This window comes from Galeopterus variegatus, unplaced genomic scaffold, assembly GCF_000696425.1.
Source record: "Galeopterus variegatus unplaced genomic scaffold, G_variegatus-3.0.2 Scaffold10454, whole genome shotgun sequence".
Lineage (NCBI taxonomy): Eukaryota > Metazoa > Chordata > Mammalia > Dermoptera > Cynocephalidae > Galeopterus > Galeopterus variegatus.
Genome location: NW_007736565.1, coordinates 45,474 through 58,714, shown reverse-complemented (window position 1 = coordinate 58,714; position 13,241 = coordinate 45,474). Strand labels below are relative to the sequence as shown.

General features: G+C 39.7%; 1 protein-coding gene across 1 annotated transcript in view; it reads right to left on the bottom strand.

Annotated features, from left to right (window-relative positions):
* Nucleotides 1-326: 326 nt before the first annotated feature.
* Nucleotides 327-13,241, bottom strand: part of DPY19L1 (dpy-19-like 1 (C. elegans)) — a 29,770-nt gene continuing 16,855 nt past the window's right edge. The window contains exons 7-13 of the mRNA XM_008594250.1: nucleotides 11,437-11,461; nucleotides 10,598-10,717; nucleotides 8,949-9,123; nucleotides 8,157-8,256; nucleotides 6,872-6,997; nucleotides 2,936-3,129; nucleotides 327-1,582 (exon numbers count right to left, since the gene is read on the bottom strand). Coding sequence (XP_008592472.1) covers nucleotides 2,973-3,129; nucleotides 6,872-6,997; nucleotides 8,157-8,256; nucleotides 8,949-9,123; nucleotides 10,598-10,717; nucleotides 11,437-11,461 — 703 coding nt within the window. The 3' untranslated portion in view covers nucleotides 327-1,582; nucleotides 2,936-2,972. The remainder of the gene's footprint in view (nucleotides 1,583-2,935; nucleotides 3,130-6,871; nucleotides 6,998-8,156; nucleotides 8,257-8,948; nucleotides 9,124-10,597; nucleotides 10,718-11,436; nucleotides 11,462-13,241) is intronic.

Genomic DNA, 13,241 nt, shown 5'->3' with positions numbered 1-13,241 from the left:
ATTATTATGTCCCTTGATGGAAAGAATAAGCTAATGTAAGTGACCCTCCCACAGATACAAGGGTACTTCAAAAAGCTTGTGGAAAAATTGAATTCAAAGATAATATGAATCCTTCCATGAAGTTTTTGAAGACCCCTCATCTTTTAACAGCTGGTGCCTACCACCACCAATGAGGGGGCCAGGGGGACCACGGATTCCACGCTACCTCCTTCCCCTTTTCTCAGGACTGCGATTGAGTCCAATCAGCTCACGGTTATCTGAACACAATGAGGCCAAACATGTTCACAGTCCAGGTGGAAATGAAAGTAACAATAAAAAAAGCACTTTCCACATTTTTCATGATCTTTTTTATTTAACATATATAGTACATGTAAACAACTGGCATAAAATTCATAAAAATACATACTCCTATGCAATATCACTTTATTATTTTCTCCTTAACATCATTGGCCTATTTTAACACTATGTTTTTCTGCCAAGCATTTTGAGAGGCTTTTCTTTTTTTAGAAATACTGCCCCAACTTTATTTTTTCTAATGTCACAGCAATAGCTATTTCTGTCACCTCTTTGCCCATCCTTGCTTTCCTCACACTAAAGCAAAAATATCTTTAAATACTAAAAATATGTAAAATACTGAGCTGTAACACTGTTTTGTCATGTATGTGGAACCTACTTCTGCTCCACGTTGCCATCAAAGACATTCACACCCCACAGCACAGGCTGCTGCTGCTGCCAGTGCACCCTCAAGGCCTCCGTTCTAAATGGGCTCACCCAAAATATAATCAGAGCCTGCTGGTGGAGGTACATTAATAAATGCTGTTACAAAAGGATTCTTCTGGAAAAAACTAATTTAGATCACTTTTAATGTTCCCCAACATATGAAACAGTTCTAACAATATTTTAATACGTTTTTCCTGTACAGAATTTCCAATCATTATATGTGAACTTATTATTGGAGGGTGAGAAGAACAGAGAATAACTTTAAAAGTATGATTTTTAAAAATGTAGCTGCTGGATGTACAATATCAGCCGCACCTGGGTCGGAAACGATTGCAGAGGAAGCAGATCACGCCTGCCCTCTTGCCACCAAGTCCACTCTCACCCTCCTCAGCCTGGAGTGTTCTATTCCCATTTATATAGATTGCTGCATCACTGCTCAAACGTTACTCCTCATCCACAAATCCCCAGCTGCTTCCCTGTTTTCTGAAACTGGCAAAAGCCTAAGAAATAAAACAGTCAAGCAGCAAGCGAGAAAGAGTGACCGCAAACGTGAAGAACACTGACACAGTCACTCTCCTGGGCGGACTCCAGGGAGGGGGGACTCCCTGGGAGAGGCTGGCCCCGGGCTCGGGGGCAGGGTTGGGACGGTGCTCCTCTCCAAGGGCACGGTCCTCAGCCAGACGTGCTGTCTCTGCAGCTGACTAACACATAAGCTAGTGCTTCCCCCAGACCAGACTTGTCCTTTTGGCTCTGGTAAGAAGGCGGAAAGAAAACAGCTCTTCACTGGCTCCCAGGAGTGGGCACCGGAAACCATCCCTGAGGACTCAGGTCTCAAGGACAATCCACACTGAGGTTAATCTGCCTGTGGTTAATAAAGAGAACACTGTATAATTAAATGTGTAGTCGGCCATAGTCATGGTTTTGCTTAGAAGTTATGAACCTTAAAACCATTTCTCAGAACTATGAGGATTCACCATTTTGAAGAATCTCATTTCACACAAATTAACCTCTAAGAAAAAAAAATTCACACAAGGAATTCAAAGCAGGTTGAAAATTTTTCAAAATAAAAATAAATAGGAAGAAAAAAGTAAAGAGAAGACTGAATATATTCATTTCTCATACTGAAATGATGGTTTTTAGAATCAAAATTATAACAGAAGGCTTAAGGCTTTGTCTTATTAAAGACAGGTAATCTTAAAAGTAAACTATAAAAATTCCACTCATTTACTTTTTTGACAGAAAAATTAGTCACGTGTTATTATAACTTAATAGGAAAAGAAAATTATCATATACTACAGTCTTCTCTGTCACTCTAAGTTATGTCTTATCAAAAATACTTGTACGTTATTTTCTAGATACATTGTATTTGGAGTTGTTCAAAATAGCTTTTCTCAGAACTATGATTAAACAAGAAAAATTTTTAAAGTGGTTTAAAGGTATTAAAATATAAACATTTGAATACTAAAAGTGAGAAAAAAAACAGTTACCACTGAAATTTTTTTAACCAAGAATAAGTACTTGATAAGCAACCAAATTAGTAAATATCACTTATTTGACAAGAAAATGTTGCGGGCGGGGAGGGACATAGATAATGCCACATGGTTGGAAGTCAAAGGAATTTGATCATAATCACTAGGTCCAAGACTGTGGATTATTAATGGACAGGAAGGATTTCATTGACAAGAGCAACAGAGAATAAAAAGCACGAGGAAGTGAAATAAATAATTCCACACAGCAAATACCCACACCTGCCCCATCTACTTAAATTCAAGTTGATGACAGGGGCTGATACGACTGAAGATCTTACAATAATCACTGAAATGTCCAAGAGACAAGAGAAAGAGGCAGAAAAAAAAGAAGCAAGGGGCATTAACAGTCCATAAACTATGAAATCAGCCCCTTACACAGTTCAGAATTGACTATATTTTCATATCCTTGTCATGATCCATCATATGTTTCTAAGCAGGTGGCTTTGCTCACTTTAGCACAAATATTTAAATCAAGTACAAGCATATACTCATTTGCATAGCAAATTCTAAGCGGTGCATTGAAATAGTAACCAATTGATAAAGGTGTAAGTCATTTTTACAATCAGAATGACATTCAAATTGACCAAATAAAACGTTTTCTATTTGAAAACAGTTACCTATAAAAGTTCTTGAGATTTGAATTAAAAACAACACATGACTTATTAGCAAAACATTAAAACCATTACTGATGACGTTCTCTGTAGGCGATAGTTCATGTAGCGATCATTCTTTTATAACTTCAAGGACTTTGTAAACACTGTTCTGGAATACAGTGGTAAAGTGAGGCTTGGAATCCTTCACCAAGAGGTTACATAAGGGAGTTTTCCCAGCGTTAGCAGGATCTTCCACATCCCATATTTCAGGCATACTGCAACCAGGTCTAGGAAAAAGAATGTACACCTGAGAAATCAATGCACATCACATACGTGCAGATCGAGCGGAGCACTCTTTCTATATTCCTGACCTCATTTCATTTTTCTACTTAAATTAACTTAGTTTTTAAAAAATCCTGTCGTCGTCCTTTGTATTTTTGTAAACTGCCACAACTCCTCTTTAGGGCAAGGTGAATGCAGCAGAGGGGACCATAAAGAAAGAAAGACCTGCAGAAGACATGTGCTCAGGTGCTGCCATAAAAGAGACCTCAGTTAAAGTCTGCCCCTACTACTGCCCACAGTCACTAGAATTTACAGAAAATTCTAGAATGAGTCAATTTAAAGAAAATCTGGTAGTGTCAAGCTTACATCTTAGCTAGATGCATAATTAAATCTTAAAAGGAATATATTTTTATAAAGAATGGATAAGTGAAATCCGTATCATTAGATATTTGCTAAAACAAGTCCCTCAAAATAACTATATCATTTATTTAAATCAAGAACAATTTTACAGATATAACTGTTGGATTTTGCTAGAGTTCACACTTTATTTACTTTCTGAGAAATTTTAAAAAACAGAAAAATATATGGAAAAATTATAGTGAGTTGAGAACTGTTGCTGTTTTGTCATAGTTGCTTCACCTTTTTTTTTTAATAAGAGAAAAAAACATTTCCAACAAAACCCTTTCTTTCCAGCGGCAGTCCCAACCCCGCTCTCCACGCGAGGCAAGCACGGCGGGAGGGACGCACACACCTTCCCTTCTGGAATAGCATCTTTAATTTAAAAGTAATCAATCATTACAAAAGTGTCAAAATGCAGACCTAAACAACGTAAAAAATGAAAGTCGCCACCACCTCCAGTGCCATTTCTCAGAGATGACTTCTATAAACAGTCCAGCATATATCCTGATAGACTTTTTAATTTAATTTACAATCATTACAAAAGTGTCAAAATGCAGACCTAAACAACGTAAAAAATGAAAGTCGCCACCATCTCCAGTGCCATTTCTCAGAGATGACTTCTATAAACAGTCCAGCATATATCCTGATAGACTTTTTAATTTAATTTTATTTTATTTTATTTTTTGTCTTTTTTGTGACTGGTAAGGGAATCGCAACCCTTGGCTTGGTGTCACCCACACCGCGCTCAGCCAGTGAGCGCACCGCCCGTTCCTATATAGGATCCAAACCCGTGGCGGGAGCGTCGCTGCACACCCAGCGCCACACTCTCCCGAGTGCGCCACGGGGTCGGCCCCTGATAGACTTTTTTAAATCCATGTTCAGACATACACGTACACAAATGCAGATACGGACATATTTATATACACAGATGCTCCTGTATTATCTTTACAAAAATGGGATGATTCTGAGATTCTTTACTTAACAATAAACTGTGGCCATTTTTCCATCTCAGTACAGACCTACTTAATTCTTTTTAAATGTTGCTAGTACTTATGTGTTATGTAACCACTCCTTCATGGATGGATATTTTAATTGTTTTCCCATTTTGCCTTTATAAAACAATGCTGTGGGAAACATTTTGTGCCTCTTTTCCGCAAACTAAACTTCTAGAGGCAACACTATTGCTCTGTCAGAGGCACTTTGCCTCCTTCCAACCATCTTCCAGAAAGGCTGTGCCATGAGTGTTACCATGGAGAGGTCTGAATGCACACCTTTCGCACACCCCTGCTAACACTAGATTCTAACGATGTTGAACACCTATGGTAAGATGGTTGGACTTGGGTTTTCCATCTTTAAATTTTCTCATACATGTCAAGGTTGAACTGTTACAACACTGAGGGCCAGTGGCAGAAGAGGGTGAGACATACAGGAAGGAGACAACTACCCTGAGCTTTCCTGAATTCAACAGCTTTTAGGAAAAAGAAAAGGCAGGGAGCTGCCTTTATGACCTCTGTCTGCCTCATGCAACACCCTTTAGTCCTTATCTGAGTTTCTTAAGGTTTCCCCAGGCCAGCCAGCTACATCTTTAAATAGCATTAGTGAAAATCTGAATGATTTTCTTTTGAATACACATATTTTAATTTTATGTCAACTCTACTATTGGAACTGATGAAAGAAAGCAGAGAACTGAGAATAAAAGAGTAGTAAATTAAAAACTCATCTACAACTTGCATTTGGGTGTACTTTAGTACTTATACTTGAACACACAGTATCGAGTATTTAGAATAACCAAGTCACACAATTAAGCCACTTATATATGAGATCATTTAAATATAGTGCTCACCAATGTGCCAGGTACAGATTAAGCACTAGATTAATAGGATAAGGACTAAAGGGTGTTGCATGAGACACTATTAACCCCTCTTCCCTTTCCTCTGAGTTCCCCATTTGCTTCCTCTGTTCTGACATATTTTTATGTTCCAGTAACCTGCAGGCGTCTGAGGCTGCGTAACTGAATTGGAGAGCATAGGCCGAGGCAATAAAAAAGACCCCAAATACTGGTAGAAAGTTCTGTAAGAACTCAGTTCTTCCTACGGTAAGTGTGAACACTAGATAACTCTTAGTTCCCTTTCCCTTTCCTCTCCTGAGTTCCCCATTTGCTTCCTTGTCAGAACAGAAAGCACAGCTTTTGTTTTGTTCCCAGGTTCAAGCACAGTGGACCTGTCCAGGATTTCCTGACAGCATGGAGTCAGCCTGGCTGAAATCCTATAGTAGATGGAGAGTGCTGTTTTGGTTAATGAGCAGAGAAAGCCCCTCCTGCAGAAACAGACTCAGCAGTGTCAATCAAGGTCCAGATGCAGACATCAGCACACACCCGCTCCCCAGCCCAGCTCTCAGGCTAAGTGCCCATAAGTGATCTGAAGCCAGTTAAATGGCTACTGATTTTGTTTAGTGTGTAAGACTTATTGTCATACCTTCTAAATTTGCCTTCATATCCCTTCCTATGTAGTACATAAAACAGTGCTTTGCCTATCAGAACGTGAGACTGCCACAGCTATGCAAGTCCAAGAAGCTCTACCAACACGTCAGAGCACAAAGCCTCTGCCATCTCACATATTCAAAACACTATGCAAACGTCTAGAAAGAAAAGAAGAATCTTGAATCAAGGTTCATTTTTAGCTTGAAGAAAAAAAGGTCATGAAAATTACTTTTATGGCCAGTAACCTACAGGTGTCTTAGGAAAGTGAAGTTCAAGGAAAGAACGAGATCCTGATTCTAACAGAAAGCTCTCAGTTCTTCCCATTGCAAACGTCAGCTCACCATTCACCTATTATAACATCCTCGTGAAATCGCTAAGAGTTGCTTACGACATTTTTGTGCTAAGTTTATATAACAAAGTTAATTAAAGTTGAGTATGTGAATTTGATATATTCATATGTTCTTAAGTACTTAAAAATATTTTCTAAGTTATAAAAACAATAACATTTTCTATAAATCCTAATTAAATTCAAGTCATGTGGCACATATTCGTAAGAAAATAATTCAACAATCAACAATGTTTTTAAAAACATCAAAGGCAAATATGAACACTTTGGAAGATATTAATTAGTGCCAATATAATCCTTTTAAGATAGTGTTCATATGCAAACCATTATAAAAGAAACATATTTATAATGACTAGAAAAGAAAAAAACTCCAATTTAAATAATTATCTAAAAAGTTTCTTCTACTTGTACTTTGCAAAATGTTATTTATCTCTCACACATACCACAACCAAAGCACTTGCCATGAGCCTGAACTAACTTTTCACTTCTTATGATGGTTAAAATCATTGCTCTGAATACTCACTTGGATCTTCTTATACACCATGACTCTTCCAGAATGTAGTAATTCACTTTCAACTTTATCAATTCTTGCTTCACTTCTTCAGCTGCTTTCCGACTATACATTGAGTATACTATTTTTGTTCTGGCTCTTCAAAGAAAAATAATTGGGCAGAAAATTTTCAAGATTAAAAAGATACAATCCATATATTTGAAAGAAAGCACTGAGTGGGACTAGAAGAAAGCGCATACAGAAGAATCGGGTCAGAGAAAACTCCTCACAGGAGGGAGGGCCACCACGAGGTGAAAGGCAGGAGGAATCAGGGTCCTGAGAGAACAGGTTCAGTTCCAGAGCATCCCTGCAATTACTGATTAGTCTTCTTGTTGTTTATCTACTTGTTTTTTGTTTTTTTTTTTTTAAATTCTTCACCACTCTACCACATGTGAGAGCAAGGTACCCTGTGTGCGGACAGGATGAACTACAACAAACACAACCACATGCCTCCTCTGAAGCCACAACAGTCCCAACTTTGACATCTATGATAACTTGCATTAAATGGTTCTCCATTTTATTTCTAGATTTAAAAAAAACTAAATAAACTTTTTCAACTAAATTGCTCTGGAAATTGGCTTGCTGAAATTGATTTTTTAATGAAAAACCTTTTTATTTGTAAAATGTATGTCCCACAGTTAGGCAAATAATTTACTAATTGGATTCACCTAATCACCTGGGAAATGAATAGCTTCACCTACACTACAAATTGCATGAAAATTAAATCTATTACCTCTTCTAAGAAAACAGCAGGCCCTAATTATGAAAATAGTAAGTCTCAAAAAACTCAAAAATGCCCAAGATCATTGTAGCAGGCTATACTGGTAAAAACCAGAATAAAGCCCTCTTTGAATGGAATTCCACTTCAACTGACTCCTCCAAATTCAATAAAAATAGCTTATAAGCAAACCTTAATAAATGTAAGCTAATGAATCTTCAAGGGAACTGAAGGATGCTGATAACTAATAAAGACCTGGACATTTTGGAGTTCTGTTAACTTATAGAAAACTGAGACAGTATTTCTTTTGTCTGCCTGGTAAAGATGACAACCCCAAAGGTTGTAGTTTTAGCTCTCAGTGGAGCCTTAACAGTTTTATTTCTAGGTAGCAGTCTTACTTCAGCATTCCTCTCCCTTGACTATAAATCCCAGCTCACGATATCCTTTTAGAAACTCGCCCCCCCCATTTTGCTGATTTCCTTGCTCGCTGTCTGTCTGTAGAGAATATGTGGTTTTAACAGCATGAGACTGTGCACTAACCTCAAGCCTGCATCTTCATAATGTGGATGATTCACAATGGGTCGAAGTGCAGAGAGCTTAACACTTGCCATCGTGGGCATGGCACCAGCAAACACTGCATCTGGAAGGCAAGAAGAAGGCCTGAGGAAGACGCCTGGTGTGCACTAGAAGGGGTCTAATTCACAGGTGACAGAGCTGAGGCCCAGGAGGTTCGTGACTTTAAAAAGTGGCAGTCAGCAACCAAGCTCGTGTAAGCTATTTTCCTTGGAAAATAAACCTTCACTATCTCATCATGAGAATTTTTTTCTTTCTTTATTTAAAAAAATATCTTAGAAATCTTTACTAGTTCTAGGAAAGAAGTATCAAATTGACTAAGAAAGTTTTATAGCACCAAGGAATTCAGGAAGATGATTTAATATTCAATCATTTGATACTCAGATAAAGTCATGAATACACATGAATAAAATATCAAATTCCATGAGTTCATTTCAAGAAAAAACGTGAAGAACTAATATTAAAAATTCATTAAGAAAATAAGCATAATAAAAAATATGTTAAAGGTGGCATTTATAACAGAATAAATTTTGAAAAAATTAGAATTTAGGGACAATAGCAGAATAAATTACTAAGAAAATATGTATAATATTTCCCCTGCAAACCATTGAAGCAGGATTGATATCTCCTTTTTTAGACATTCTAAAAGCAGCACTGCTTAGAAAGAGTAAGACCATTGGAAGTTACTTGGGTTTAAGATTTTGCAGTAGTATATAAAATTATGGGAAAAACACTAGGTAAATAATATGACATTTTTACCTGGTTTAGTACTATATTTGATCCATTCTATAAGTTCTTCTTGTGGTAAATTGCTGAACTCCCCTACGATATCCCACTGGGTTTGTAGATTTGCTGAACCTTGTATTGACATTGCTGCTAATACAGCAAAAACAACAGCACCAGGATGTACTTTGCAAAAGAGCCATCCAAACAGCTGAAACCAAATTAGGAGTACATTGATAACTGTTAGTACAAAGCACGCATGTACCCAACAAGCAAAAGTCCTTCCCAGAGAAAAACATGATCTCTGATGAAGTGTCAGATAAGGATTAGTTATCATACAGAACAATTACAGAAACAATGGTCCACCAGCCTTATACAGGTGAGACGTGACTTCAGAAGCTCCTCTCCACCTGCTCTGTCTACTGCCACATTCAGGTAATGCCAGGACCACCTACACAATTTGCGAGGCCCAGTGCAAAATGAAAACGTGGGGCGCCTTGTTCAAAAGTTATTAAGAAGTTCAACACAGCAGCAACAGCAAGCACTAATCCAAGGACGGGGTCCTTCTGAGCACGCCACCAGCCCTGGGTAAGGCTCCCAATCATCAGTCACGCTGTGGGACGAAATTTAAGACGAGAGGCTTCTAACCATCCTCCTTTCCTGCCCCAGCCTGGGGGAGTCAGGAAGAGCGGAAAGCAGAGCCCTGCTAACGGAACACCAACGTTCTGTCTGCGAACCTTGAGGCTGGCTAAGTTTTTCCGTATTCAGAGAGTCCACACTCAATAACAGCACTTTGTCCCTATTTTTCTCTCCTTAATATTATTTCTCTACCTGTCTGTAGAGCTAGATTTCAAGCTTATTGAGGGCATATACACTCTGGCTTTTTTATTCTTCCCTCCACCACTCTACCCCACTACTGTGTGGATGCTCAGTAAATATCTGCTGCCTTTAAGACAAGTACTGCTGTCGCACCTTGGCTAGTTGCTAATGAAAAGGTGACACTGTGGAGAAGCATAAATCTGTGAATACAGAGCAAGGAGGCAGTTGTGCCGAAGAAATAAGCAGCAAATAACCGAGGATGGCTTAACCTAAATTTTAAAAATTAAAATCCAGGATGTGCACACTAAACTCAAATAAATAAAAACATTTTTTTACGCTTGATGCTAAAAAGAACATATAATTTGAAAGTACCTACGACTTGAAATCAATTGTTAGAATTCTTTGTGATATGAATGTCAAAACAAAAAGAAATTATTTCTGCAATTAAGCTCTACTTTCTATCAGCACCTGTAGTAACCACTCATGAAGTCAGCCTGCACTGATTTAGTGTTTCTTGTACATTAAGGACTATTTTATAAGTTAGAAAGATGAATGTCAAAACAAAAAGAAATTATTTCTGCAATTAAGCTCTACTTTCTATCAGCACCTGTAATAACCACTCATGAAGTCAGCCTGCACTGATTTAGTGTTTCTTGTACATTAAGGACTATTTTATAAGTTAGAAAGATAAAAAAAATAATCAGTTTTGGCCCTTATCATTTAGAAAAGATGAGTAGAAAACCATAACAAACTTTAAGACTTAAAGAACTTTGGGTAATTCAATATTATTTTAGGGCTGCTCACTAATAACAGGCTGGGGTAAATATATCCTAGCAGGTGTAATTCCAACATGACAACCACGTTACCTGTCTTGAGCAGATCAAGGAAGCCATAACACACATGTGTGGTGTCAAGAAGAGTTTTAGTCTCATAATTAAAATACCAAGGGCTGTATATGCCAACAGTTGCAAAGCATGATAAACCAGCTGAAAGAAAAAAAAAAGAAAATATTTTTTACTCCTACTAATTGTGAAGTTTAATATACTGTTAAGCTGGAGAACATACAGAAAAGGACACTTCTTCCTTAGTAACAAGAATTAATACTACTATGATTTTCTGAAATTTCTCAAACCATTCTTAAATTTTACTTTCAAACTGCTTCATTTTAGTAGAAGGCTAAAATTATAAAGTTACTAAGGCAAGCATTTCTGTAATTACGCTCAGGGTCAAACTTGCAGGGCCCACATTTCTGAATCTACCTTGGCAGACCAAGGCAGGAAAATGGTAAAAAATGACTGCTCCCCCAAAGCCCCAGAGCTCCGCCCTGGAACTGCCATCCAAGAAGGCTGGATGACTAGGAGACGGGAGCAGCAACCAGTCTCTGCAGCCCCAGCACAAGGTGAGCAGAGAGGAAAGTGATTTCCAATCATGCAAAAGGCAGCTCACAAATGCACCTAAGTGGGTTCCAGCAATCAACTGCTATTGCTGTAAGGATTAGCAAGGCAGACCAATGAGTTCTCTAGTTACTTGTTTTAACAAATGAATGGTCAGTGAATCTGCACGTAGCATTCTCATAAAAATACATACTAGGCTGTTTTGAAGATGATTAATGACATTTGCCAGTACACTTAGAAACTAGAACTAGAAAGCCCAAATATGTACAAACATCAAAATAAGTAAAATTTTGGTAATGTTAAGTCTTTACCTCTCCATGATCAAGCTGGTGTTTTCTGAAATGGGAAAAAAAAAGTACTGCTATTGAATCATTACTGAAACACTTACTTCGTTAATTGCATTTTTATCTTACAAATATGGATTTTACACCCTCTGTAGTATTCCCTCAGGACACATATATGTAAATCAAAATAACTAAAAGTTATATACTAAAACTGATGCTACAATCATTTAAGACAGTTTATCAAAAAGAGACAATGTTGCACTATATCCTGAATATTTGACGACACAAGTTTTTACTAGGTCAACAAAGGCACACTGTGTTTATCCCATGGTTACCCGGCACTCTCACTCGGGCTATCCCAGCAAAGCAGGGAGTGAAAAATAACTGCAAAGCATCCATGGTCCCACATGCTGCTTCTGACCCCCAGGGGCGCCCCATAAATTGCAGGCCCAGTAGAGACAATTCAGGGTTGGGGAAGACACATGAGATTTCTTCAGCACCAGCGGTAGAACAGACAAAGAGCCACGCAACTCCACCTCTAGCTTTTCTGGGCAGGGTTAATTTCTTGAGAAAGGATACGCGCTTAGAGGCCCCGGTGTCCTCCCCATATCGCACTCCTGCCCCCAGCACAGACTTTCATCACAGCAGTGAGAGCGATCTTCTGAGGGTGGAAAGCCGGTCACACCACTCCCGTCCTTAAAACCCTGTGACGCATTCCCTGTGCAGTTAAACTCCCGAACCCTTACCACGCTGCCCCCGGTCTTCCTCACCTGGCCCCACTTCTCATCCTCGACACTCACCTCCTACCACGTGCCCTCTTGGTCTCCGTGCTCTGAGCACACTAGGCTGACTCACTCCTGCAAACGTCAGGGAGGCCTCTGACTCCCCCCACACTGAGTGTCCTTTCCTTGATCGCTCCCACCCCACTGCCCTGTTTTCTCAGAGAAGACAGAATACTCATGTACGGTTAGGTTGGCTGGATGATCCATCTCTCCCTACTAAAATGAGCCCTTCAGGAGTCCAGGTGACAGATTCATCCATCCATCCACTCCATTTCATTAAGCACTAAAGACCCTGGAGACAGAGCAGTAACAAAATGGAAACAAAATCCTTACCCTCACAAGACTTACATCTGAGTTGAAGAAAACAGGAAAAAAGCCAATAAACACATGCGACATGGCGGCTAGTGCGGGAGAGGACAGGGGCCAGGGGGGAAGATGCAGGGGGGTGGGGAGCCTGGGAGGGCACGCATTGATCCAGAGGTCACCAGCTGAGTGGCGTGTGAGCGAGGCCCGAGGAAGCTGAGAGCGCCAGCTCAGAGGAGCCCAGCAAGAGCATTTCAGGCAGAGAAGGGAGGACGCTAAAGCTGCGTGGTGGGAAAGCTCTAACGGGCTAACCACAAAGACAGCGCGACGTGAGAGGGAGCGCGACGGAGGGGGGATCAGAGGGAACGGGGGAGCAGGGGACACAGGGCCCTGGAGACCACGATGAGGACTCTGACTTCACTCCAAATGATTTCACTTCCAAGGACTTGAAGAGAGCAATGACATGATGACTTCTGTGTTCAGAGAAAAGGCCCAGGGACAGCAAGGGCAGAAACGGGGCGTCAGTCTGGAGGTCGGGGGGCAACAGTCCAGGGTGCTGGTGAGGACCAGGGCGGAGGCGGGGTCAACGGCAGCACAGTCAGGATACGATTCTGAGGGCAACAACAGCAGGACTTCCAGATGGATCAGAGGTGGAGTGTGAGAACGGAGGTGCCATACAAGAGGGCGGAGGTCCAGAGGTAGGCCAGCAGAGGGACAGTCAGAAACTCGGCGCTGCACTCATGAAAC